General features: G+C 37.2%; 1 protein-coding gene across 3 annotated transcripts in view; it reads right to left on the bottom strand.

The window, feature by feature from the left end:
• The window catches only part of LOC104610171 (uncharacterized), a 39,497-nt gene extending 16,405 nt beyond the window's left edge, over window positions 1-23,092 (bottom strand). The window contains exons 1-13 of one of the 3 annotated variants that reach the window (XM_010276662.3): window positions 22,830-23,092; window positions 21,882-21,907; window positions 21,607-21,736; window positions 18,115-18,270; window positions 17,699-17,815; window positions 17,526-17,610; window positions 6,542-6,650; window positions 6,159-6,226; window positions 5,562-5,687; window positions 4,266-5,473; window positions 3,327-3,530; window positions 3,154-3,214; window positions 1,188-1,301 (exon numbers count right to left, since the gene is read on the bottom strand). In XM_010276662.3, coding sequence (XP_010274964.1) covers window positions 1,188-1,301; window positions 3,154-3,214; window positions 3,327-3,530; window positions 4,266-5,473; window positions 5,562-5,687; window positions 6,159-6,226; window positions 6,542-6,650; window positions 17,526-17,610; window positions 17,699-17,815; window positions 18,115-18,270; window positions 21,607-21,713 — 2,355 coding nt within the window. In that variant the 5' untranslated portion in view covers window positions 21,714-21,736; window positions 21,882-21,907; window positions 22,830-23,092. Of the gene's footprint in view, window positions 1-1,187; window positions 1,302-3,153; window positions 3,215-3,326; window positions 3,531-4,265; window positions 5,474-5,561; window positions 5,688-6,158; window positions 6,227-6,541; window positions 6,651-17,525; window positions 17,611-17,698; window positions 17,816-18,114; window positions 18,271-21,606; window positions 21,737-21,881; window positions 21,944-22,829 lie in introns of all 3 variants that reach the window. The other 2 variants (XM_010276663.3, XM_088887444.1) reach the window with 2 other exon arrangements.
• Between the last annotated feature and the right edge of the window lie 2,224 nt (window positions 23,093-25,316).

Genomic DNA, 25,316 nt, shown 5'->3' with positions numbered 1-25,316 from the left:
AAGATTTGGATTAGGAAACTCCTAATGGGATTAGAAGAACCTCTCTTTAAGGCTATAAATAGAGGAGGAGGGCGAACCCCAATTCACCCAATCAAATTACAAATTCAAGAGAGAAGACAGCTACAGTGAGACTGACGCCATCTTCTGCTCTGGCCTCCTCCTGTTGCTGTCGCCATTGCCAGTTTGATCTCCACTTGTAGGAGCGATCAAGAAAGGTTCTTGATATCAGTTTTTGGTGAAAAACTGATCTGAAGTCGTGCTCACACACCCTCCATCAAATTCTTGTTGAAGAGTTCGGTTCTTGCTGAAGAACCACCTGCTGATTCTGCTCCACCCTACGTTGTGTCATCTTCAGTGGGAGCAGTCTTTGGTATATCCCTCTCCTACCTTTTGGTTTCAGATCTGGTCTGGTTTAGGGTTCAAGATTGATCCTTGAAAATGCAGTTTTCTAAAATAGGGAATGTGATTCCCACATGGGAGAGAGAAATTTTTGAAATTTCGCCCAACCTACCTGCAGGGTTCGGCTATCCATATGATGGATCTCTCATCCCTTCACAAACAAGTATGGAATGTATGGAATCTGGATCTTATAGACCTGATTTGAGAGATGAGACTACTGTTGCAAGGCACTTCAACAACATCCGAGAGGGGGAAGCCTCTATACATTTTAATGGTGTTTGGTACTTTGAAATTTAGAAGCACTTCTATAGTAGATGGAGCCAAATTTTCTGCTAAAGCAATACACACTAACAGAAATTTCTGATTATACCTTCTTCAAGAAGAAGGATAAAATAAACATGTAAGTTGTACCTTTAAATTTCTTGAACTATTCAAAATATCCTTTTATTATCAGTAACTACTTGAATCATCCACTAATTATCAAAAAAAAATACTTGAATAATCCATTTAATCCTTCTAATAATTTTTACTTAAAATAATAATAATAATAGTTTTTTCTTATAAAAAATCCTTCTAATAATTTTTCAAGTCATAAACCCTTCTTCATTTATGTTTTAAGAAGGAAAAACCAGATCCAGCTACTGTGAGAAGCGGTTTTACATGGAAGGATGTTTAACATCTGGCACCTCAGACACCATACTTATGCATAACAGGATCCTCTTGACTGAAAATTCTAACAGACAATAGGACAAAGATAACATGAAAATTGGCATAATATTAACTTTTACCTCCAATATTGTGTAAATAGGTATCGATGCCTCTCCATCAATGACAATGCTCCTAAGAAGTGAGCTATGGCGTCGACCATAGGCCAGCAATATATGCTCAGATGTAGGAGAGAACTGCACAAAAATTTTTTTGATGCAAATAATCAACGGATATCCCAAATACTATAAATTTTTTACATCTAATGAACAATGATACTTTGGCATACCATGTTAGACAAGCCATTACAAACTTTGATCAATAAAAAATAAATAGCCACACGCACACACACACATACACACAGCATGGTTGGGTATCTAATAACTAACTGGTTTAAGGTTAATTTTTCTACTCTTTACTTTTTTTTCTGGGAGGAAGGAGTTGATCAAGAAGCCAGCACCATTTAACAATGAGAGAGAGAGAGTTGATCTACTTCTGGGTGCTTATTATCAAGAGAGATTATGCAAGCTTCAAAGATTTACACAAAGAAACCAATAGCATGTAAATGAAATTAACAAACAGAAACCAGTGAAGGATTAAATTAATTGGTTCAAGTAACAGTTATTTGTCACTTTTTTTTTGATAAATAACAGTTATTTGCCTCTTGAACCAATGGTTTTGCTTAGATACTTTCAGCTTCAGAAAATGATTACAGTTTTTGCCCTCATTCTTTCTTTTTCCCACAGGAGATCACAACTAGCGTTTTCAACCCATTCTTGGCCCATCCAATCAGACTGATTAACCTATCGCAATTCCAGTTTGGGTCAACCTCTACTTTACAAAACCTGTTGTCTCTGTCAACCTATTGACCTAGATGGCTGAACAATTTACCCATTTAGATGTTTTCTGTTTTTTTTTTTTTTTTGAATTTTTTATATAATGACATAACAGATTGACCCAGACAATCGAACCACTGACCCTTTGACCCGAAGAGTAAATGATTTAGCCTACAGGCCAAGTTTTAAAACAGTAATGACAATATTTTAGGTTGAAAATTAGGGTAATAAAAATATATAACAGAAAAAAAAGTGAAGAAACTCTCAAAGAAAAAACAAATTGAAAATCTAGGATCAAGATTACTTGCTGCATTGCACAAGATTTGAATATACTGCTTGACGTTTTCTTGTAAAATGTTTCTATCTATTCCTGTTCTAGGTTGTAGGAAAATTATAATTTAGAGGAGAAATAATACATCTTTTATAGAAATATTATACCCTCCAACCCAAAAAAAAAATCTCAAAAAGTAGGACAGAAAATCCAACCAACTAGCCATATACTCAATGCTAACTTGAAACCTGAATATATATAATTTTAACCTCTTAGTTTTCTCTTTAGGATGTTTATTTACAGGTCCATTGTTAACGACCCTCTACAATTTCAGTCATACCTCTGCTGATTATCCTAGATTTTTTTTCCATGATAATATCTATAACTTTAGCCATTGCATTGCACCAATTAAAAAAAAGAACAGATTTGGTTGTAAGGCAAAAAAGAGACTCTCATGCCTGTCATGAATTAGCAAAGGCTTGCTCTGTTATTACATCTGAATAAATAAAACTAAAGAGGTAAAAAAAAAAAAAGAAACAAAAATTGTTCCCTTGATTTCCTACTCCAAAAAGAGAATATCCCCTTTTCCTTGTTTTTTAGTTGGTTACAAAGTAGAAAAACAAAAAAAATCCCTTCATCATTTATTACATGCCTGAGAATTGGTTTTTATCAATAACTGACAAAGGTATTTTATTAAGAATAAGAAAAATACATGCTTATATACAAGGTGTTCTTTAGATAGGTAGATACTCAGCTAGCCACCCCTGCAATTATAAATAACACCTCCCCCCATGGGTTACCAAACCCCAGACATCTGATTTCTTGTAACCCCCTGTTTTGCAACCCATCTAATAGACCATTGGCAGCTCAAGGTACCAAATCAATTCATATAAACCTCAAAGAGACAACTAACCTATTGATCAAAAAAAAAAGACAACTAACCTGAATTGAGGTCAGACAATGAGCAGCTCTAATTGCCCGTGATGCAAGCACCGCACCAAACCTATATACACAAAACAATCATCAAATTACCATGGAGAGAAGGAACATAATTAACCCGACTATGGAGTAATATCAATAAACCATATAGATTGCTGAGAGTCTTGAACCATTACGTTGCCTCCTCAAGGGAATATATGCGGAGCTCATACATGACTTGATGAGCTGAAATTGGGTGGCGTGTTGGGGATGTTGCAGTTCCTGGGACATCATGTTGCACCTGTGATTGTAATACAGCATCGGCTTCCATATGAGGAAGCACACATGCAACACAGGCTGCTAAAAATCTCCCACATGGTGAAAAATGAGCACCCATTTCACTGCCATGATAAAGGTATCCAGAAGTTATCAATTACAAATTGTCATAAGGATAGTGTGTTTATTGCAAGCACAGACAATAAAGGACCACAATGAAGAACCTGGATGATCTATGTCAAATGAAATCGCTTAACCTTATAAGTGATAATTCATGATGTAGTAAATACAAACTGTAGGTTAACATGAAAAGAACGAAATTGCCAGCTTGTTCCTGTTGATATAATTCTCAAATCTACATAAAAGCCTCTTGAATCCACACAGAAAATTGAGAAATATATCAAAGGACTAACTTAAAATTCATTTAATACCAAAATTTTCTATATGATGCTCTCACAGCAACTATTTGTAAGAGAAAGAACCCTAGCTTCAGACCCAAGAAGAAGTTATAATTAAAATAAAGTTTCTAAAACTCAAATCCCATCACTAACTGATACCCTCTCTATCTTGGTTTCACTATCCAACAAAGCCTAAATGATGCAAAATGGATGTTTTTCAACCCTTGAAAAATAACATAAATAAAAAGTGATAAACCTTGGACACCCAAAACTACTAAAATTAATAAGAACTCTTATTCTAAACAAAAAACTGACTTTTGACTCTATTTGTCTACCCGACATGGCCAAGCAGAGTAAGCATTTGTAGAATGATGCCAAATGAAAATAAAAAATGCTATAAGCATTTAATAACAGAAAAATCTGAGAAGATCACACTATTTTAATTTAAATAAAAGGTCATACCTACAGAGGACAGCATGTGGTATGGTTAAGCGGCACGTTTCTGCATCAAGTTGGGCACAAGGATCTTTTATATCATGTGGCCATATTCTTAGCTTCACTGTGCAAGGCAACTCTGCAGCTGCAACTGCAGCCAGTGACGTGGCAAGTTCAGATTCAATTCTACCAACAACAGGTTGTGAATCATTTTCATCACGAGCAACATTGATAAAAGCAGCACTCTCCCCAGATCCAATGGGGGCCACTAAGCGGGTGCGTGAAGAACGTGGACGCAAACCAGAACGTCCAGTCACCCTAGACTGGCTAATACTACTTGGCATTACTGAGGAAGCCACTGGCACCTCCAAGTGACGAGTAGGCAGATCAGATGCCAATAAATCAGATGCTGTTCCATGAAAGCCAGATAAATTTTCAAGAGGAGCATCATTAAGAGGAAGCATGGGATGCAGGTTGGCTTGGCTTTGGCCCATTAACCATCCTTGCAGAAAAGGAAGCTCCCAACAAGTTGGATCACTGTAGGGAAAAAGACGATCAAGTTGCCCAATCTCAGAACTTCTTAAGAGCATTTGAAGGCCTGAATTGCCAGAAACACTTGATGGATGGACACTAGGTGGGGCTTCCACCCCAGACCTAACTGACCTTGTAGGAATTCGGCTAGGTGTTCCACCAGATTGAAAAATAAGTGATGGTGCATCATTGGCACCATCTAATGTATCTAGGACAGGAGAGCTCCTCTGCTGATTTCCCCCTACAGAAGCCCCAACTTCAGTGGTCTCTGTAGTATCCATAGCAGAGTCAGATACCACATTTTCAATTTCACTTGAGAAGTTGTGAGTAACTGTGTCTTCTGGTCCAGAATGTGAGCTAGAAGGGACCACCGGAGACATCTCCATGGGAGAAACCAAATATTCATGCTGGCTTCCTATATTAGAATCTCCCTGAAGATGAATTGAAGCAGAAGGTTCAACTCTCTGTTGACTCATAGTTGGAGCAACCACCCGATTGGGACGCAGAAGCGATATTCTCCCATCATCTCTTGCAAAAGTAGGCCAAAACAAGAAAGGGAATGGCATAAGGGGTACTTTAGCTTCCAAAACAGGTCGTGCATTAGAATGAACATTTGCAAAAAGTACAGCAGGAGGAGGATAGCGCAAGTAACCCGGTGATGTTGCTAGTGTCATTGGAGAGTCTGGAGAATCAAGGTCATTAACCTGCCAATTAGAGCATTAATAAGAATATCTTATAATAATAGTCAGGGTTGAATAATCAACCAAATAACCATCTAAAAGAAAAGTTCACCTCAGCAGTTAAAAGAAATGGAGCAGCATGTGGATGAAAATGGACAGCACGGAGCGAACGCCGGGTCTTTAGTACAATGGTTGGCGAAGATGTCTCTCCTCTCCGATTATAGTGCCATATGTACAGCTAACATAGGATTGAAAGTGTCAATGATAGCAAACACAAATTAAACTTCACACGCTTGAGTATAGTAAATGCATGAAGATGCAAGTCTATATAAGAAAGTATAATATATAGGGATGGAAATGGGATGAGAAACAATTGTTAGGGAATGATCATAAAAAAGAAATAATTGCTAGGGGACAACTAGGTTCACCCAAACCTACCTGATGCTGAGGAATGGATTGTATAAGATAAAAGCAAAATTAAAAAAAAAAAAAACAAAAGAAATAAATGGAGACATAAATGCCATGTCTTAGATAAATAAACAATATTGAAGTAGGTTTGGAAGGTAGTTACATCCCAAACTTAACCCTAGTCTGAGAAAAATCATACTAAACCTACCCTAATAGGAGATTGGCTGGGAAAAATCACCTAATTAACCAACCAATTTCCATCCCTAATCCAATGCCATGCTTGCAGAACAAAAACACTCACCTTGTGACCTGAAGCTACTGCAAGAAGTTCTCCTTGAGCATGGAAAGCAATAGAAGCAATAGGACGGTCTGCATAAAATAAAGTAATCAATTCACAGGTAAAAATAACAAACTAAACTGAAAGACCACCAAAGCATGGGATATCTGGCCGTTCAGACCAAAATGAATGGCCAGAAAACCCAGACTACAAATTGAATATGATTAAACCGACAAAGACGCACATGGGATTTGAAGCCTCTTTTTTTCAAGATTTGAAGTCTTTTGTACTTCCTTAACCTTTCCTAATGAATGTATGTTCTTGATTCCAAAAGAAAACAAAAATAGAAATAGGTTATTTCTGTCACCAATTTCAAATATTAGATAAGAAAGTCTGCAGGAAATTACAAAAATCACGTGATCCTATACACTCTGCAGTATTTGCATCCCAGAGGCGAACTTCATGATCCAAGCTTCCACTTGCTAGTATTTCTGGGTGCAGCGGATGGAACCTAACCTGCAAAAGAAATCCATAAGCACAAAAGATAGTAAGGGGAAGCTTAGCAAATAGGTCATCAACAAGACTAGTTAAGGAAAGAAAAAGGGGAGAGCAGAGAATCAAAATTTTAGAAGAAAAAAAATCTCAAACCAGATGGCACAAATAAATTCAACAAGTCACAGTAATGTTGCAGACATTCAGGTTAGAGCATTCAGGCATTGAATTAGTGTAGAATAAGGATGGTTTAATTTTCCTTGGGCTTGTCTTGGGTCATGTCGAACTCTGTGCTGGACCTGCTATGGTGTTGGGAGCTCCAAGGCCTGTCCAAGCTGGCAAAGAGTGTGTGGATGTCTATTCCTGCAGAGCAGTGATTAGCACCATCTGGGTGGAAAGAAATAGAAGGATATTTCAAAATAGTAACAAAGATTAAGACTGTCTAATATCTTGTACTTTTGGCAAGCTGGTCTCTTGAATTGCGGCTGCAAAAGGACTCCAGAGATAGGTTATTGGGGTCCAGTTGAGGACAAGAAGTCTGTTAGATTTATAATTTAGTCTGGGGCTATGGGTCTTGTATATGTTGCTTCTCTTTTGAGGCTTCTGTTGTAATCTCTTGATCTATTTTCTAATAAAGTCACTTTACCCTTTCTCCAAAAAAAGGATGGTTTTAATTTTCTAATCATGAATCTTTGAAAGTAGTACAAATTCTAAAGGTTTTCTTATTAGCCTCCTATAGATATAAATAGGGATTGATGCTCAGTTGCATCAAGACCATCTCTCATATTTCTGTGTTACTTTATAAACATCTCTAGCCTGCCACTAGGGGGTCAGCACTTGATGATCTGGTAAAATTCTTGGAAGACAAGCATGAGAAATTGGGTTTGAATGTGCAACCACTTTGTGTAAAAATTACAAGAGGTTAGGATTATACACAGTCCTCTACCATGGCCCCACGTCCATGGAACTAGCAATGTTTAATGGTCTAGCCCACTTATATGGCGCTACCAAGGCCCCACATCTATGGAACTACCAAGGCCCCACATCCATGCAACCAATTTGGTTTGAATGTTAATCTAGAGTCTAGAAAAAGCATTTAGAAAATTCTGGGGGTGAGTCCTTCATCTCTGCAAATGTTCCAAAAACGTTTTCCTAGGGGTGTCCAAAGGGGAGGAAAGAGATGGATATCTCAGAACTGGTACAAGAGAGAAGGCATGGGGGCATGGTCAAGACCAAATTTCTCCTACAGAAAAGCGGTCAAAGCAGGAGTTTGGCCAGACTTGGGACATTCTGATCTCAAAACTGTCGAAGGAAAGCTTATGATATTTAAGGAGATGAACAGGGTGGAGGCAAGAAGGAAGTTTTTAAGGGATTGTTTAGTTGGTAGATTTGGGTGGAAGGTGGGGTTACAGAAGGTGGAGATCTGGGCTAATCAAATCTGGAAGGAGGCGGGGGGAGTGAAGGTGAAGAAGTTGGCGGACGAGCTCTTCTTGTTCATCCTGCCTTCTAGAGCAGATGCGCAATGAATTCTTGAAAAAGGTTCATGGTCAATGGGGAGGAACCCTCTTCTTCTTGACTGGTGGGGAGCTAGCGCGGGTTGTGTGGTTGGATCTTCGGGTGTATCAGTTCCTATCATTACTCAGTCTTGGTTAATGGGGTAGTGAAGGATTTTTTCCCAACTAGTAGGGGTGTCAAGCAGGGAGGCCCTCTATCGCCCTTCCTTTTCACTTTAATAGCTGATGTGTTTAGTAGATTGATTTCAAGGTTGATAGGGAAGGTGTAATTAGAGGGTGGAGAATAGGAAGAGAGGAAGTCCCAGTCACCCATCTTCAATTTGCAAATGACCTACTATTGTTCTGCAATAGTTTTGATGTTGAGAAGGTGAGAAACCTCAAGTTGTTGTTGATAACAAACTTTAAGAGAATCTCCAACCTATGAATCAATCTTTGATAAGAGCAAAGTAGTAGGTGTTAACTGGAATTAAGAAATGTCCAAACCATTGCACAGTGTTTAGAGTGTTCCATTTCTACTTGACCTTTGACCTACTTGGGGCTTCCATTGGGGGCAAATCCCTAGAGAGAGTACCTTTTGGTGCCCAATTGTAAAGAAGTTGGGAATTGAGAAACGTCCAAACCATTGCAGAGTGTTTAGAGTGTTCCATTTCTACTTGGCCTTTGACCTACTTGGGTGTTCCATTGGGGGCAAATCCAAGAGAGTAGCTTTTGGTGCCCAATTGTAGAGAAGTTAGGGAAGAGATTGGCAGCTCGGAAGAAGAATTACATTTCCTTGGGGGTCGAATCACCTTGATTAGAGCCACACTTGCTAGCCTACCAACCTATTTCTTGTCAATCTTTAGGATCCCTCCTAGGGAAGCTAAGAAGTTGGAGAAGCTAATGAGAGATTTTCTTTGGGAACTAAGGGAGAGTAGGAAAGATCATCTAATCAGGTGGGAGGAGAGGTTGCCAGAACAAAGATGAGGGGGGTTTGGGCTTGGGGAACTTAATTCAGGAGAATACAGCTTTGTTGGGGAAGTGGCTTTGGAGGTGGCCTCTAAAGAGAGAAAGGTTGTGACATGAGGTGATAGGAAGCATTCATGGTCGCTCAGACAGGGCAGGATGTAGGAGTATCTTGGTGGCCAACCTTGGCAACTCCTTGGAAGGCTATTCACAATATTCTCTCTATTTCTCAAATTTGTCGGGTATGATGTATGCATTGGAAACTCAACTCTTTTCTGGGAGGACCTTCGGGTTGGCGACTTACCTTTGAAAGACCTCGTCCCTTCTTTGTTCTCTGTCTCTCAATACAAAAGAAATGTTATTTCTTTTTTCTACTCCTCTTCGGAAAACCCCTTTGCACAAAACTAGGATTTTGGCATTCGTAGAGGTTTAAGGGATGAAGAAATTGAGTGTCTTACCACGCTACTAAGTCTTCTTGCATCAGTTTGCTTAGATCCCTTTGAACTAGATAAACAGGTTTGGTCACCACAGCCCAAAGGGTCTTTTTCTTGTGCTTCCTTTTTCATGTCTCTTTGTCAGTCACCCTCTCAACAGTTTTTTCCTGCCAAGGAAGTTTGGTGCAAGCCTATTCCCCCCCAAGGTTTTGGCATTTTGCTGGAAAGTGTTTCACAAGAAAATAATCAACTTGGATAACTTACAAAAGACAAGGCCCTTCCTTTGTCTCTCCCCTAACTAGTGCATCCTTTGCAAGTCCCTTGGTGAAGACTGTTACCATTTACTAATTTCCTGTTCGTTCACTATAGAGTTGTGGAATTGGCTCTTTTGTTGTTTGGATGTAGGTGGAACAGGCCAGCTGAAGTAGGCATGCCTTTTGATCCTTCTACTTTTGCCTGGCGCCAAAAGAGAGGAAGATTAATGTGGAGGTGTGCAAGAGCAGCACTGATCTAAACTGTTTGGGAGGAGAGGAATGCTAGAGTGTTTCAAGAGAAGGAAAGAAATTTACAAGACCTAAAAGAATGCATCAAGAACAGGGTTATCCAGTGGTTGAAATCCACAGAACTATTCCTTCATTTCTCCTTTAATGGTTTGTGGAGAAATTGGGCTGTAGTGGCAAGTAGCTCTTCCCTAAAGGCTAGAGAGAGTGTAAGATGGGCACCTCCTCCTGTAGGGGTTTTGAAGCTGAACTTTGATGTAAGTAGTCAAGGCAACCCAGGTCCTTCTGGTTTGGGAGGGGTTATATGGGGGTGAGGACGGAAAGAAATGTGGTGCTTCTTTTCTCGGGCCCCCTGGGTATTGGGGACTCCAATAGGGCAGAGTTGTTAGATACAATTTGAGGTGTACAGTTTGCTATTCAGTTAAGTGTGGTACAACTATTAATTGAAGGAGATCCCAAGGTGGTAGTAAGTTGGCTACAGAATCCTGAGTTTGCAGTGGTGTTATAAGAACGAAGCCAGGAGGTTCAAGTGGTTAACAAGGGGTCTGATTGTAAGAGTGCAATGGGTTGGGAGGTCAGCCAATGCTATGGCTGACTATCTAGCCAAGCAAGGGTAGCCAGGGACCAGTTGTATTGGGCACAGTTGTAGCTTGTTTTTTGCCTTGGAGAGTATGTAGCTTGCGCCTCTCCAAGTCTACTTGTATCAGCTCTTACTTATTAAACTAAATTAATATAATGATTTATTTCATTTCAAAAAAAAAAAAAGTGCTTCCTTTAACTTTATGTTGTCTTTTTCTTCCTCCAAGGATCTGCTTTCCTCACTAAAGATTCTTCCCATACTACTACCCAAACAACTGCAGACTTTACAGCTTTCCACAAAACCCTCCCTCCTCTTTTCTTTGGTTGCCTTAAGAAGTTAGGATTGAAAATACCAGTCACACCTTGGGGTTCCCACTTGCAGCCAAAAAGAGAGCAGTACTCCCGTATGCAGCACACAAAAGAGCAGGAGATTAATAAATGGGAGAGAGATTTGCCACTGACCTTACAAAGGAAGCACCAATGAGGAGAAAGGCAAGAATTAGGCCTTCTTCTCTACAGCATGTCACAAGTGTTAAACTTTCCAAGGAAAATTTCCCAACAGAAAGCTTGAACCTTGGATAGAATAGACATACACAAAATCTCTTTTACTGGTAAGTCTCCTCCTGCAGAAATAGGAAGAACAAGGTTTCTAAAGAAAGAAGAGGAAGAAAAAAGGCTGTCAGGAGAGGCTGACCAGATTCTAGTATCCTCAATGTTCAATTCCAGGAATATTACCTCTAGAATGCCAAGTAACTGAACAAGATAAGCACATTCATTTTCCCTTAGGCCTCTTCTGAAGCCTAAGTCCCAATTTAACCCTTAGGAAGAAGATCTTACCATTCAAGAAATGGTTACGCCTTTGAGGTTTGAGAAGGAAAAACATCAGTTTCCCTGTTTCCCCTGGCTAACCTTTCCACCACTAGCTTCCAAAAAACAACTAATCTTGGGTTCCCTTCCAGTGGTAAACCCAGGTACTCTATTGGCCAATTTCTAACCTCACAGCCCAAGGTTTTAGCAATCCTAAGAATTTCCCCTTCTTCCATATTTTCGCTACTCCACTTTTCCCCAATTCACCCTCAAGCTAGAAATCCTCTCAAAGTAGGCAATGAAGCCCTTTAAGTTTCCAACACATTCTGGGCTATCTCCCTCATGAAACAGAATCATGTCATCAGCAAATTGGAGATGGGAGACAACAATTTCATTTCTACCAACCCTCCACCCTCTAAACAAACCTTGTAATCGGCCTTAACTACCATTCTACTTAAAACCTCTACCACCAACGTAAAAAAGAAAGGAGATAAGGGATCCTCCAACCTAAGCCCTCTCTTCGTAAGGAAAAGATCTCTAGCAGTTCCATTTATTAAAATTGAATAGTGCATTGAGCTTATACAACCTTCAATCCAAAGTCTCCATCTAGCACCAAACCCCAACTCTCTCTAAAATTTCTAGAAGGAAAGTCCACTCCACTAAATCATAGGCTCTAGATCTAGTTTGCAGACCAGCCCTTTCCCTCCTCCCTTTCTTTGCTCTAAAATACACTCATTGGCCACTAAGGCTTGGTCTATGATTTGCCTTCCTTCAACAAAGGCACCCTGGAGATGTGAGATCACTTAGGGAAAAACACATCTTAGTCTTTCAGACAAGACCTTGGAGAGAATCATATAGAGGCTCCAAATCAAACTTATTGGTCAATAGTCCTTAGGACTTTTCACTTCTTTCCTCTTTGGCACCAGGGAAACAAAAGTGGCATTTGTCCTAGGAAAAATCTTCCATTTTTGAAAGAACTCATCAAAATTTTCAAGGCCACCTTTTAAAATCTTCCAACAATCTTGGTAAAAGGCCATAGAAAATCCATCCGGTCCTAAAGCTTTGAATCTCTCCATAGAAAAGAGTGTCTTCCTAATTTCCTCCAAGGAAAAACTCCTCTCCAAGAAAAGAGGTTGCTTCTCTGAAATTTTATCCCATTCCAAAACTGGAAACCCCAACCTTCTCCCCTTGCCCTTGAGAACAAATCTTTGAAGTGATTTGCAAAAATTCTAGCAATCTCCACTTCTACTCTTATTTCTTGCCCCTCCACTTCTACAGTAGAGATTGTATTTTTCCTTTTTATTCCATTTGCAAGTAAGTGGAAGAATTTAGTGTTGACATCCCCTTCTGCAAGCCATTTACACCTAGATTTCTGTCCCCAGTAGATTTCTTCTTTCCTTGGGATTTCTTCCAGGTCTAGATTTTGTCTCATCTTTCCTCCCTATCTTCCTGTATCAATTGACCTTGTGCTTCTTTTCTGTCCAACTCTTAAATCCTTGAAAAAATTCTTTCTTAGGCTTCTAACCTTCAAAATGTTCCTTATTCCACACTTTGGTTCTCTCTTTTAGCCTCTTCACTTTCCTAGAAAAGCTCGCAATTTTTCTTCTCCCAAAAAGTCTATCCTCTCCCCACCATTCCTTGATCTTGTCCTTAAATGAAGGATCTTCCAATCACATATTCTTACCTAAAAGGAGAATGACCACCACTAGATAATTCTTTCTCAAGACTAATGGGACAGTGATCTTAAGTCACTCTAGGCAGAGCTTTAGAAACTAAGTTTCCCTACATTTCTTCACAATCAACCGAGAAAAGGAATCTGTCTAGTTTAGAGTAAAAAGGGGGGATTGAAAGCTTGAACAAATCTGCATGCAATAGGGAAGTTCCTTCAACTCAAGGGAATCTATTAAGCCATTGAAATTCCTCGTGCTAGTAGAGATGCCTTTATTTGGATTGTTGTTTCCCTGAGTATCTTATGACATTAAAGTCACCTCCCAGACACCAAGGGCCCTCCCATAAACCTTTGATTGTAGAAAGCTCCTCCCAAAACAAGTTTCTATCTCTACAGGAATTAGGATCATAGACATTAGTTAAAGCCCATCATCTCCACCAAAGGATCTTTTGACTTTTAAAGAGACTAAGAATTGGCCCACCAAATCCTCCACACATTCCAAGTCTTCATTCCTCCATATTGTTAGAATGCCCCCCGAAACTCCCCAATAGGGGGCATAGACCAACTTAGTCCCATAGCTCCCCAAATGCTTCTATTCCATTTTCTGTCTATTTCTGAAATTTTGGACTCTTGGATCAACAGTGCATCCGGTCTTTCCTTCCTAATAACACTCCTCATTATCCTTATCTTCTTGGCACTTCCTAAACCTCATATTCCAACTTATAATCTTCATTGAGTCAATTTAAAGGCCCCAACTAAAATTCCTTTTTCTTAAGACCTCCCTTTTCTTAATAATCTTAAATCATAAAACAATTTAATCATAATAGCTGAAGAAAATGATAAAAACATAGTAGATGAAAAAGAAATCCAATAATGACAATATTAAGCTCAAAAAATAAAACTGGAGATCAGACATCTAGCTCAAAACTCAAAGTATCACTCTTTTTTCTATTGTTATTTTATTCCAGAAACAAAATAATCTTACTAGATTAGAAGATGAAATAAACAAAGCAAACCATTAAAAAAGAAATTACAGTAATATTAAGCTCAAACATCAAGGTAAGGCCAGAGCTCTGGATAGAAATATCTTCTAATAATCTTTAATCCCTTATTAATGTGCCACAACTGAATATACTCAAATATAGAGGAATTTCTTAATCCATAACCAGAAGCCAGAGAGAGATCTGTCTCAACACAGTTGCTCTAATTTTACCCTGAGTTTGAAGTATCAAACTCACCACTTAGGCTTAATTTTGGTGTCATCAAAAAAATGTTATTCAATTACCTATCAACACAACATAGATCAAACAATCCAGACTTGAATTAAGTTAGCAAGGACCAATTCACATCTATTCCACAATTGAGAGGATTTCTACGAGTTAGTTAAACTTTTAAATTACAAAACTCCTCTACAAACTTGTATTCTCAACTCTACAGTCTCTGCTTAATTTTTTAACTAATTTTTATAAATTTTAAGATTCATTTTAGTATCTTTTGGTTTTAGAAATGGTTATATTTTCAAAATTCAGGTTGAAGTTGTGATAGGAGAAATAAACTTAGAAGGCCATCTCAGGAGTTGCTTAGGAATTACAAGATGTGTTGGAAATGTAGTCAAAATTTCAAATTTTAATTTCTTGGGTGGGTTTAGGAGCAGTTATGGCTTAAAATATTGGGTGGGTCCCCATATCCCCTCTACAATGCTTTCTTCTAATAACAAATCAACCTTCATAACAGCAATAACTAGGCACCTAGGCAGTGTTGGGTTCACTCAGCCCATTAGAGTTTAGACACATGCCTAGGTGACAAGATAACACCCGATTTTCAAGAAGAAAATCGAGATCTCTCAGCTGGCAAGAACAAGAGTTGGATGAGAGCAAGGGGCTTTTCCTGGGTCTGATATTGGATGAGAGGCAAGGCAAGAGGCAAGGGAAATGAGATGAGAAAGGGATTAGGGTCTGATATTGGTGAGATGAATACTTCAAATGGAAATAAAGGAACCCAGGGAGATTCGAGCACTCAATTTTATAAAAGAAAAAAGACCTATAAGACAAGGCTGGTGGAAGATAGACATGAGAGTGGTGACAAGACAAGATAAAAATGACAAATGGAGGAGGTAATGATGGGTGCTACACACCAGATTAACAGAGCAATCAATGTGGAAAAAGTGGTGGCAACAGAGGTTGAGATCAGTAAATCCCAATTCCAGGGATTGCATATGTTGGGTGGTGAGGATTTTGCAAAGAAGATGTTTAAAGAGTTCAAAAAGAGTATCCAATGAAAGTGAATTCTAGATTTAAGAAGGTTAGAAGAAGAGGGAAAAAAAGTCTTGATAAAGATGGGGATAAGGAGGCTGGAGTCAAAACTTTTGAAAAGAATGCAGTGTTGGAGCTAGAGAGAATCAATGACTGCTCTCAAGCTACAAGAGTTTCTAACAGTTTTCCTAGTGCTGTCAACAGACTCAGGAATCAGAAAGATTATTGAACTGTCAAAACTTTAAAAGTTTATCACCAGGTTAAAAGGAGGACCCTTCAGGATTGGGCCTAGTAGGAAGGCAAGAAGTCAAAGAGAACCAACAGGTGCAAAGAAGCTCTGGCTCAAGCAGTTAGGGAAGCTGGTTAATATTTTTGAGTTTTTATATTGTAATTTGGGATCCAAGGGTTTTCAATTTTGTTGGGAGGGTTATAAGGGATTATCTTGTGATTAGTGGAATTATCTTTACAATTAGAATAGGAGGCTATGGGAGGTTGGGTTTTTTTATTTGGGATAAGTATTGTTATCTCTATTGTAATCAGGATTTTTTTTATTTTCTTTTTGTGGATTTTGTGATCCCAGGCATATTAGGGTTGTTCCAAATTGTTATTCTCCCAGGTGACTTCTGGTCACCTTTCTTGCATTTTCTTTTTTCTTTCTTAATAAATTTTGTTTTATTATCACTGATGCATTTTTCTTGGCAATTCTTTCGTTTCTGTAAGTTTAAGAAGCATAAGATGGTTTCCAAATCATCTGCTAAAGCAGAGGTCATGTCATTGGCATGAAGTGAACTTAATTTTGTAGGAGATCTACTAGTGATTTCCACATAAAATCATCTAGTTCTATTCCATTTGTGTGCCAACAACACCAGTGTTATTCAGATTGTTTCTAATCATGTTTTCAATGAGCAGATCAAGCATATTGAGGGTTGTCTGCCTTTTTATTGGGGACCAAAACTTGGCTAGCCACATCTCGCTTTTTGTTTATCAATACTAGCCACATCTCTCTCTCTCTCTCTCTCTCTCTATCAATACTAGCCACATCTCTCTCTCTTTTATGAATACTAGCCACATCTCTCTTCCTCACATAGCCTCTGAACCAACTTGTTGACATCTTTTTTCCATTTTTTTTGGGAGGGGGGAGTGTAGAAAGAATGAAGAATAGTTGCCATTTATTTGATTCACAGCTTCTCTAAATCCACAAACTTATTATATGGTCCTTAAAGGTTAAGTGGTTAACTTGTTATAGTATATAATTAGTCCTATTTTAAAATAGACCTGTTGGGGGTGGGGTAGACTATTTTAGAAACTCCATACATCTAGTGTTTTGTCTTCTGCTCTGCTCTGGTTCTCAAGAGGACAGATGCAGAAAAAACCTATGGCAGATTAGTTCTACCAAGGTTTTCACATCTAATTTTATCAACAAAATCATCCTCAATTGTCATGAGAAAAAAAATGGGCTTGTTTGGAAACAGAAGCTCCAAAAAGAAGATAAAGCACTTCCATTTTTTAATTAAGGACTCACTTACCTTGACTACTTCAAGCATGAAATTGTAATTTTCAGAAAAAAAAAATGGCAAGAGATAAATATACTTTTCATTAAATAAAAACAAAATGGCCCTGTACAACTGGAGGTTGTACATAGGAAATTCACAATAATTCATACAAAAATAATTCCTATACTACCAAACCCCTAGTGTTTACAAAATGGTTTTCATATACAAAAAATGTACTATGATCTTGCTCCCTTAAACCTACTATGGACTGCTACCCAGGAGTGCACCTTGCCCCAAATTTTCTGCCATAAGTCCTCAACTGAACAGCTTTTATTCTGAAATACCCTCAAATTCCTCTCATGCCATATGACCCAAAAAACAGCCCCTAGAATCATGTCCCAACTCATTTTCAAAAATATTTCAGATTTCTCTTCTGCTTTCTCAGCACAAGGTTACAGTCCAAGAGCTGTAGTTTGTAGTAACTAAAGGAATTTCAGGGTCAGTTGAAACCTGAGAAAGCATTGGTCATACATTTTTATTGGTAAAGCATTGACTATACATTATTGGCTTTTCTTTTGGTGTATATACTCATTTTGACATGCGATGCTCTTTCTAATATATTCACAGGGTGAAAACAAACAAGAGGTGAAATAACTCAAAAAAAAAAACAAAAGTATGCCATAGTACATAATTGCACACAAAGACTTACCACCCAAGGTGTACGTCGATGACCAGTCAACACTTTTAAGCATCTTCCAGTTTGGCAATCAATTATTTTTACAGTATGATCACCACTGTGGAACAGAAATAGCATAGAGTTCATCTTACAAAGAAATAGTGTACATGAACCAAGAGAAACAAAACCAAGTCAGATCAGCTTACTGTGTAGATGCAAGTGTTCTTCCATCAGGACTAAACGCTGCTGCAATAGTTGACCTTGGAGGCGGAACCAGAGGGCAATAGTTGGCTGATAAATGCCGTAAAGATTCCGCCTCTACCCTGAAAAAATAACAAATATGGCAGAAAAGAAACAATTTATTTTAGAACTAAAATATTCAAAAATAGAAAATATTCACCTATAAATTAATGTGTTCCCTCTTACATTTAAGTAATTAACCTGCAAACCAAATAATTCAACTACAGAAGAGAAACATTCATTTTTTTTCCTGTAGATACTAGGTACCTATCTTTATGCAAAATAGAAGGAAATCCAATAATCACAGTTTGTCACAGTTTGTCCCGAATTATATGAGAGAGAGAGAGAGAGATCTCCAAGGAAATACAAAAAGTATTTTTACCATGAAATAAGACCATGTCTTGCATCTGTCACATCACGCTTTGGACCAGAAGAATCACTGGTGCATTTAGAAGGTTCTCCCCATAGCTTTTTTGATGAGTGTTTTGCACGCGGAGAAATCTCCCTCTGTGCTAACAACCAACATACATTGCTACCACTGACAAAAGATGAAATAGAATTGATTCAACAGAAGCACCATTAAAAAATATTCAAAAGGTTAATTTGAAGAGTAAGATGCTACAAGGTACTAATGATTGTACAGAAAATGGAGAGAACACATTGCTTAATGTTGAACCTGTAATAGATTGTAAGCAATATATTAAGATTTCATGATATTTCTGACCTATTGGGCCTCAAGATCAAATGGTTCTACCCTATATCTGCTGCTGAACAAGAACTTGAAAGTTATCATCTCTCAATAATCAGCACAACAAGAATTAGTAAAAAGTGAGGATTGCTGAATTAGCCAATAACTTGGCTTCAAGATGACAAGATCCCAAAATCGAGGTCCAAAGTCTGACAGTTAACTGTACTGCCTATAAAATGGTTTGTAAGTTCACAACTTGTTCATGCCACTAAAACATTATGCAAGAATGTGTCAGTAAAAGTCTGATTCCAGAATTGCTCAAGTTCTGATGCTGAAGATAATAATGTGGTGATTCATTGACAAGGATGGTTCAAGGTGAGAATGCAGTCCATTGCCAACAACCAATCAAATGCCCCCACTAGGTTGGAACAGGTATCCACACACTGCTGAAATCGGAATTGTTAACCTACTCTAGTAATATCCTCATAGAAAGATTTGACTGAATTTTCCATTTCTGCATTCTTTCTACTACATTTCGTCTGATTCTAGTGAATCAAATCTTCAAAACTACGAGTTTGTTAATTAGATCAGAGCATTCAAACTCTATCCAATAATGATCTTCTAAAAATGGGAAACCAAATAATCTCATATCCTCTTTTCTTGAATCACTAACTATTATTCCTCCACAAAGCCTCACTGCCTCACTTTTTTTACCAAATCTCCAAAACCAGTTCTCCAACAATACTGTATTAAATTCCATATGCCTTTGTTTTTTTATCAATAACCAGAAATTTTCATTAATTAATGAAAAAGATATAAATGATCACCTCAGAGAGAGATAAACTCTCTTAGCTCTCTCCAAGATGACAGAAGAGTACAGAAATTACAGTACAGCACAGAGAAGTTGATCCCTTCCCACCCCTTGCTTTGCCAAAGCATTTGCACTCCTTTTAACCCACCACGACTTGATCTCTATATTTTGTGTTGAACATTTGAATTTCCTCCTTTCATTGACAAAGTTCCACCAACCAACCACTTCTTTTTGCAGCCAGTTTACTACCAACTTTGAATCCCCTTCTATGATCAATCTTCTGATGTTCAGCTCATTCACTTTTTGGATTCCTTCCATCACAGCCATGATTTCTGCCCTCAAAGAGTCTCCCACATCTATTGGCCCCAAGTAGAGAGCAATAATTCCTCCCTCATTCTAAAAAACACCCGCAACACCTGAAGGGCCCAGATTTCCCTCACCACTACCATCGAAATTCAGCTTAATAAAAAACTCACTAGGAGGGAACCAAACCAGCCTGATAACAGTTTTTCAAAGAGAAAAATCAACCACCTCCTTCCACTTCCTAAGCAAGTCATCTGTGGAAATATCATCAAAACTGCTCAAGGAATTAACCCAATGGATCACTCTGATGGTAATTGCTTCAATAATTGCTTCTTTGCTCCTTTCCTTGCCTGAAAAAAAATTCTTTGATTCCTTTCTTCCCATATTGTCCAGCATACTACCACCCTTGTGCACCTCCATAGAATTCTCCCCCTTCTCTTCCTCCAGTTGACAAATGAAGAACCGGACAAGCCTTGTACATTTGACGTGGGTTCCACCTACACCCATACTTCTTGGGCCTACAAGTCTCATCTTGGCTAACCAAACAAGCCTTGTAAATACTTGCACCCCCAATTAAAGCATAGTGCTCAGAATGTCCACCACCAAAACAAACAAAAATGGTAGAAGAGGATCTCCTTGCTTAATGTCACATGGTATTTTAAAAAACTCAGCAGATGATCTGTTTACCAACAACTGGGAAGGAAACAGAAGAGATGCAAGAAACAATCAAGCCTCCACTTTTCGCCAAACCCCATTATCCCCATAACTTCCTGCAATAACCCCCACTACACATGATCATATGCCTTCTTCTCATCATCATCATCCATGCCTTATATGGGGTTGGCTATATGCCTTCTCTAAATCAATTGTGCAAATTAATCCCAGCACCCCACTTTTAAGCCTAGCATCCACACCATAGTTTCTAAGGCGCCAAGGCGAGGCTAGGCGACAGGGGGGCGCCTTGTCGACTACTAGGCGGATGCCTAGGCAACGCCTAGGCAATGGATTTTTTTTAAGTAAAACCATATATCCTAGGGTAGTTCCCTAGGTTCCATAACCATCTTTCCTTAATAATTATCCATAATTTTCATAAGAGAAGTATAAATTTCATGTTTAAGTTTAGAAAATCAACATTTTATGAGAAGAAAAGGAACAAAGAAAAGATAATTCAAAAAATATAGGGGCTGAACCACTACTTTTGTTATAGGAAAACAAGAAAAGAAAAGGTGGAAGAAGAAGAAGATTTGTAAGAAGAAAATGTGTTGATTAGACAACATTTTAAGTTCTTCCCTTGCTTATTGGTTCAGGTTCTGAAATCTTTGAGGATTCAATCAAGGATCAAAACTTGATTGTATTGTATCATTTTTTTATCAATAGTATTGCATTGTATCTTTGGCGCCCCAATACACATGTTTACAGGTGTTTTCAGGAACCCATTTTTTAAAATAATATATATATATATTTAAAAATAAAATTGAAAACCAAAGAAATAAAAAAAATAGGTGGAGTATCGTACTATCATTATAAGTACCGATACACAAAGGTGTATCGATACTTTGAACCATGGGTTCAAAACAGCAGTTAGCAATGTTTGTGTTGATTAAACCCTAACAAATAAGAAAATAATAAAAGAAATTAGTACATAAACACATAAAATGAGTATTCTAGTTTAATAATGCCTGTTTTATAATTATAATGTCAAAAAATTAAAAATAGAAAAGTATTTTATAACATAGTGCACAAAACTACTTGGCGACTGGGCGAGGTGAGCCTCCAAGGGCGCCTCGTCGCCTAGGCGTCGCCTTGACAACTATGATCCACACATCACTTGCAATTGGCACCCCATCTAAAATTTGTCTCCTTTTTTTATCAGTAAAATGAGTTATATTTTATCAGCAAAATCTGTCTCCCCTCATTCTTTTTCCCATAAATCAATAAAGACTATTTTTTAAGATAAATAAATCAATGAAGACTTATTAGTTAATGATAAAAAGAGACATAGATGGGTTTATTAAAATTAAAAATTAAAATAATAAGAAACAGAAGGGAAGAAGGAAAAAAATGATTCTCACCTGTGACATGAGGTAGAATGGCCTGGAACTTGGGGAAATACAGGCTGTGATGAGGAAAAGGCTGATGTTGAAGGCACATTTCCATCATCTAACCAGGACCTCATCATTTCTTTCTTTAAACCTCATGCTCCTAAGATAACATACATCGATAAAATCCAAACATGAATAGATTCATTTCCATAAAAGTAGAAAATAAACAACAAGCATAAGAAAGTTTTTCATTAATGAAATAAAGAATATCTGTGAAAGGATCTCCAAACAGAGAATGCACATACCTTATTCAACCAAAGGGCTATTCCACCTAAATAAACAACCCATTAAATCAATCATTGATCTGCTGAAGCCAGAAACAAGAATGCATCGATAACCAAAGGGCTATTCCAATTCGATGTTAATTTGGAAAAATAAATTCATCTCAGTCAACATAATCCAAAACTATAATAACTAAAACATAGTTGGAGGGTAAACGACTTCCATGGACCAACAACTTCAAAAATATTAATTATGTAGTAGTTCATTAACTATATAAATCCTCCATAGTGTGCAGGTTAGTTTTGACTACAGAAGACCTGAAGCATACAGAAGATAAGTTAAAAGTCCTTCATAAAATAAACAAAAAGATGAATGTGTTATAAACATTACGACTTTCCCATCAAATAGAGATAATTCTATCTTCTATGCAATCCTCAAATTGTTTCCTATAAGGAAATACATACACCGAATACACCACGTAGACATTCCTCAATCTATCTGGCGACCCCAGAATCCAGAATTCACAATTTTAACAATTAATACAAGCGACGGCCACAAATACGTGAATATGTCAAAATCTGCGAAATTGATAATTGATCAACTTGCTTAAGGGAATTTCAATTTTCCAATCTAACCAGGCCTAAATGGTTCAGCTCTCAACCACATCACACACTGCGACATCTGCAAACCTAAAACCTATGGCCTGAATCTATAGCTTCCATGTCGTCTAGAAAATCGAACCATCATACAGCAGTACAGTGATAAAGAATGAGGACCCATTATCACCAGGAAAACGATTGAAGAAAAGAAAATTAATTAAGAAATAAATTTGAATCGACTTTCCCTTTGGGAGGGTGAGGAGGGAACGAAAACCACATGTCGAATCCTACTCTACTGAAGAAATCACAGATTTGGTATTCATGGAATTAAAAGAACAAAAGCAATAATGAAGCAGAGAAGAAAAATTTTACCTTTTTAAATTACGGGTTTCTCTCCTTATCTGCTCTTCTTCTGACGCTGCTTCTTCGGATTGTAATTCGACTCTGGTCGGTTTTCGGCAGCCTCAGTCGATGGAACGAGAAGAAGAAAAGAGAAGCCAACAGAGAATTTACTAGGGTTTCATGTTTTCTTTCTTCTAAGCTCTTCCCATCGAGGAGGAGAACTGGAGGAAGGAGAAAGACCAGAGAGAGAGAGAGAGGTGGGGTTTATTTTTGCTTCTGTTTTGAGGCTGTTCAGTCTTTTAGTTTTAGGTATCTGGTAAACATCGTATACAACTGGATGAGGCGATGCGAGGTTTTTACGTGGCCAGTTCCTCTGTACGACGTCCGATTGGAATATGTTACGATTGTCACAAGGTAGTCTACACTCAGCCAGCAATAGTCGATCAGCTCTCACATGATGTTATGATAAATAGAGAAAGATACCCGGTTTCTCCATGTTGCCGTCAATCTAGACCGTCCGTTGAAATATAGGTGACGTGCAAACGGTATTCAAATATCTCATTTGGAATTTGATATTCTACCTAATCCAATCGAATTCTGATAATTTGAATATTTAATCGTCGAATTTGAATATTCATTCTAAATAGTTAATGGGATTCGAATTCGGATATGATCTGACTTGATAAATATTCGAATTCAACCAACTATTTAATTCTTATATATAATATATAAAATATTTTATATAATTTATATATAATAATTAAGTTATATAAATAATTTATATATTTATATACTTTATATCAATCAAATATTCATTTTATATATTTATTAATTATCTAAAATAATTAATTAATCAAATTCGAATCAAATCGAATATTTGAATATTTAATCGGATTCGAATTCGGATGTCAATCTTCAATATCCGTCGGATATCAAATCAAATTCGGATATCGAATTTTTTTTAAATCGAATTCAAATTCAAATATTGCTTGATCCGATTCGAATTCGATCTGTTTACACCCCTAGCAATAACATCTTTGTGATCTTATGATGATTGTAACCAAAAATCTATACTATCTAACTTTTGTACTAATACAAATGGATGGAAGTGCAAATAGAGTGTTGCAAATTTTCGTTTATATTTACTTCCATTTTTACTTTTTTTACTATAGTTGTTATTTTATTTGGTCTACATGCAAAAATCCAAAACAATGTGAAATCCATAGTAAAATTAGACCAAATTTTGGACTTAACTTATTTGTATTCCTATACTTTTCCATCAAAGCAAATGAAATTTCACCACAAGCAGATCAAATTTTGCTTTCTCTTTTTGGTAGCTACGAGAACATTTAATTCATTTAAATAAAAGAGGTTATATTTTCATACTTCTCCTTCCTACTAGTAAATCTTACATACTTCAATTTAAAAAATAGTTTTTTTTTGTTACTATATGAGTCGAAATATTATTATCAAAGCGCAACATATGTAAGTTGATAAGTGACAGGTTTGTCGAAGCCCTCAAAATTAATACTAGTCCCACAATAAAATATTTGTAGTAAAAGTGGTTATAGGTCGAATCCCACAGGGAGCAAAATCAATAATCTCTTAGCCGAATGGGCAATGTAATTGAGTGAGAGAATTTAAATACTGAAATTAAAAGAAAATAAAATAAATAGCAACTTAAAACAAGAGAAAATCAGTCTTACCAAATTCTGGTTCAAGGGTTCGGGTTGAATCGATTGGCCATTGATCCTAGGTACATTTCAGCATCCTTGCAATTCAAGCATTTAACCTTAGATTTATTATGATAGCCATAATAAACCTTGTGTTTTCCTAATTCAGTTGACCAAACCCAGCATTCGATCAACACTTATCACCACTTAACTGGGTACGATAGCGTCCATATTAAATAGTGATAGCATTAAGATTTGTGAAAACAGTTAAACCAAAATAACAATAATTGAGATAGCTGCAATTACTGAATTTTATTCAATCGATTCCTTTAGGTTGAATCATGTTAAAACATTGGTCAAAGGTTGTCACAAACAATTGACCCAAAAAGATATCAACCTGCATACATACATACATATGTATATATATCAATGTTTAGACCATTGTTGATCAAGATAGTTAAACTGTCCAATCCAATAAGAGGTATCAATTATAATTTCATTTGTATGGCATAATATTATAGAAAAAAATAATTAAAATTATTCATAAATCATTGACTTGGCTATACAAAAAAAAAAAGTGATACCAAACCTCCCTCTGAATATTTGATACATAACTAATTGATTGGTTACAATTTTTTCCAATATCATAGTCAAACTTTAAAAATAGAAATTATGTTTATGTCATGCAGGCTAAAACTAAAACCCTTAAAACATTGGGTTTTTTTCATTTTTTTTTTTGCATTCCTATATTTTCTTAAACATTTCCATCATTTTAAATATGTAATAGTTTTTTAATATTTCTTCAACATTTTTTAGTTTTCCCTATTCTAATCTAAGTGGTTCA

The sequence above is a fragment of the Nelumbo nucifera genome, chromosome 5 (genome assembly GCF_055504915.1).
Source record: "Nelumbo nucifera cultivar China Antique chromosome 5, China Antique-T2T, whole genome shotgun sequence".
NCBI classification, from domain to species: domain Eukaryota; kingdom Viridiplantae; phylum Streptophyta; class Magnoliopsida; order Proteales; family Nelumbonaceae; genus Nelumbo; species Nelumbo nucifera.
This window is presented reverse-complemented; position numbering and strand designations above follow the sequence as displayed.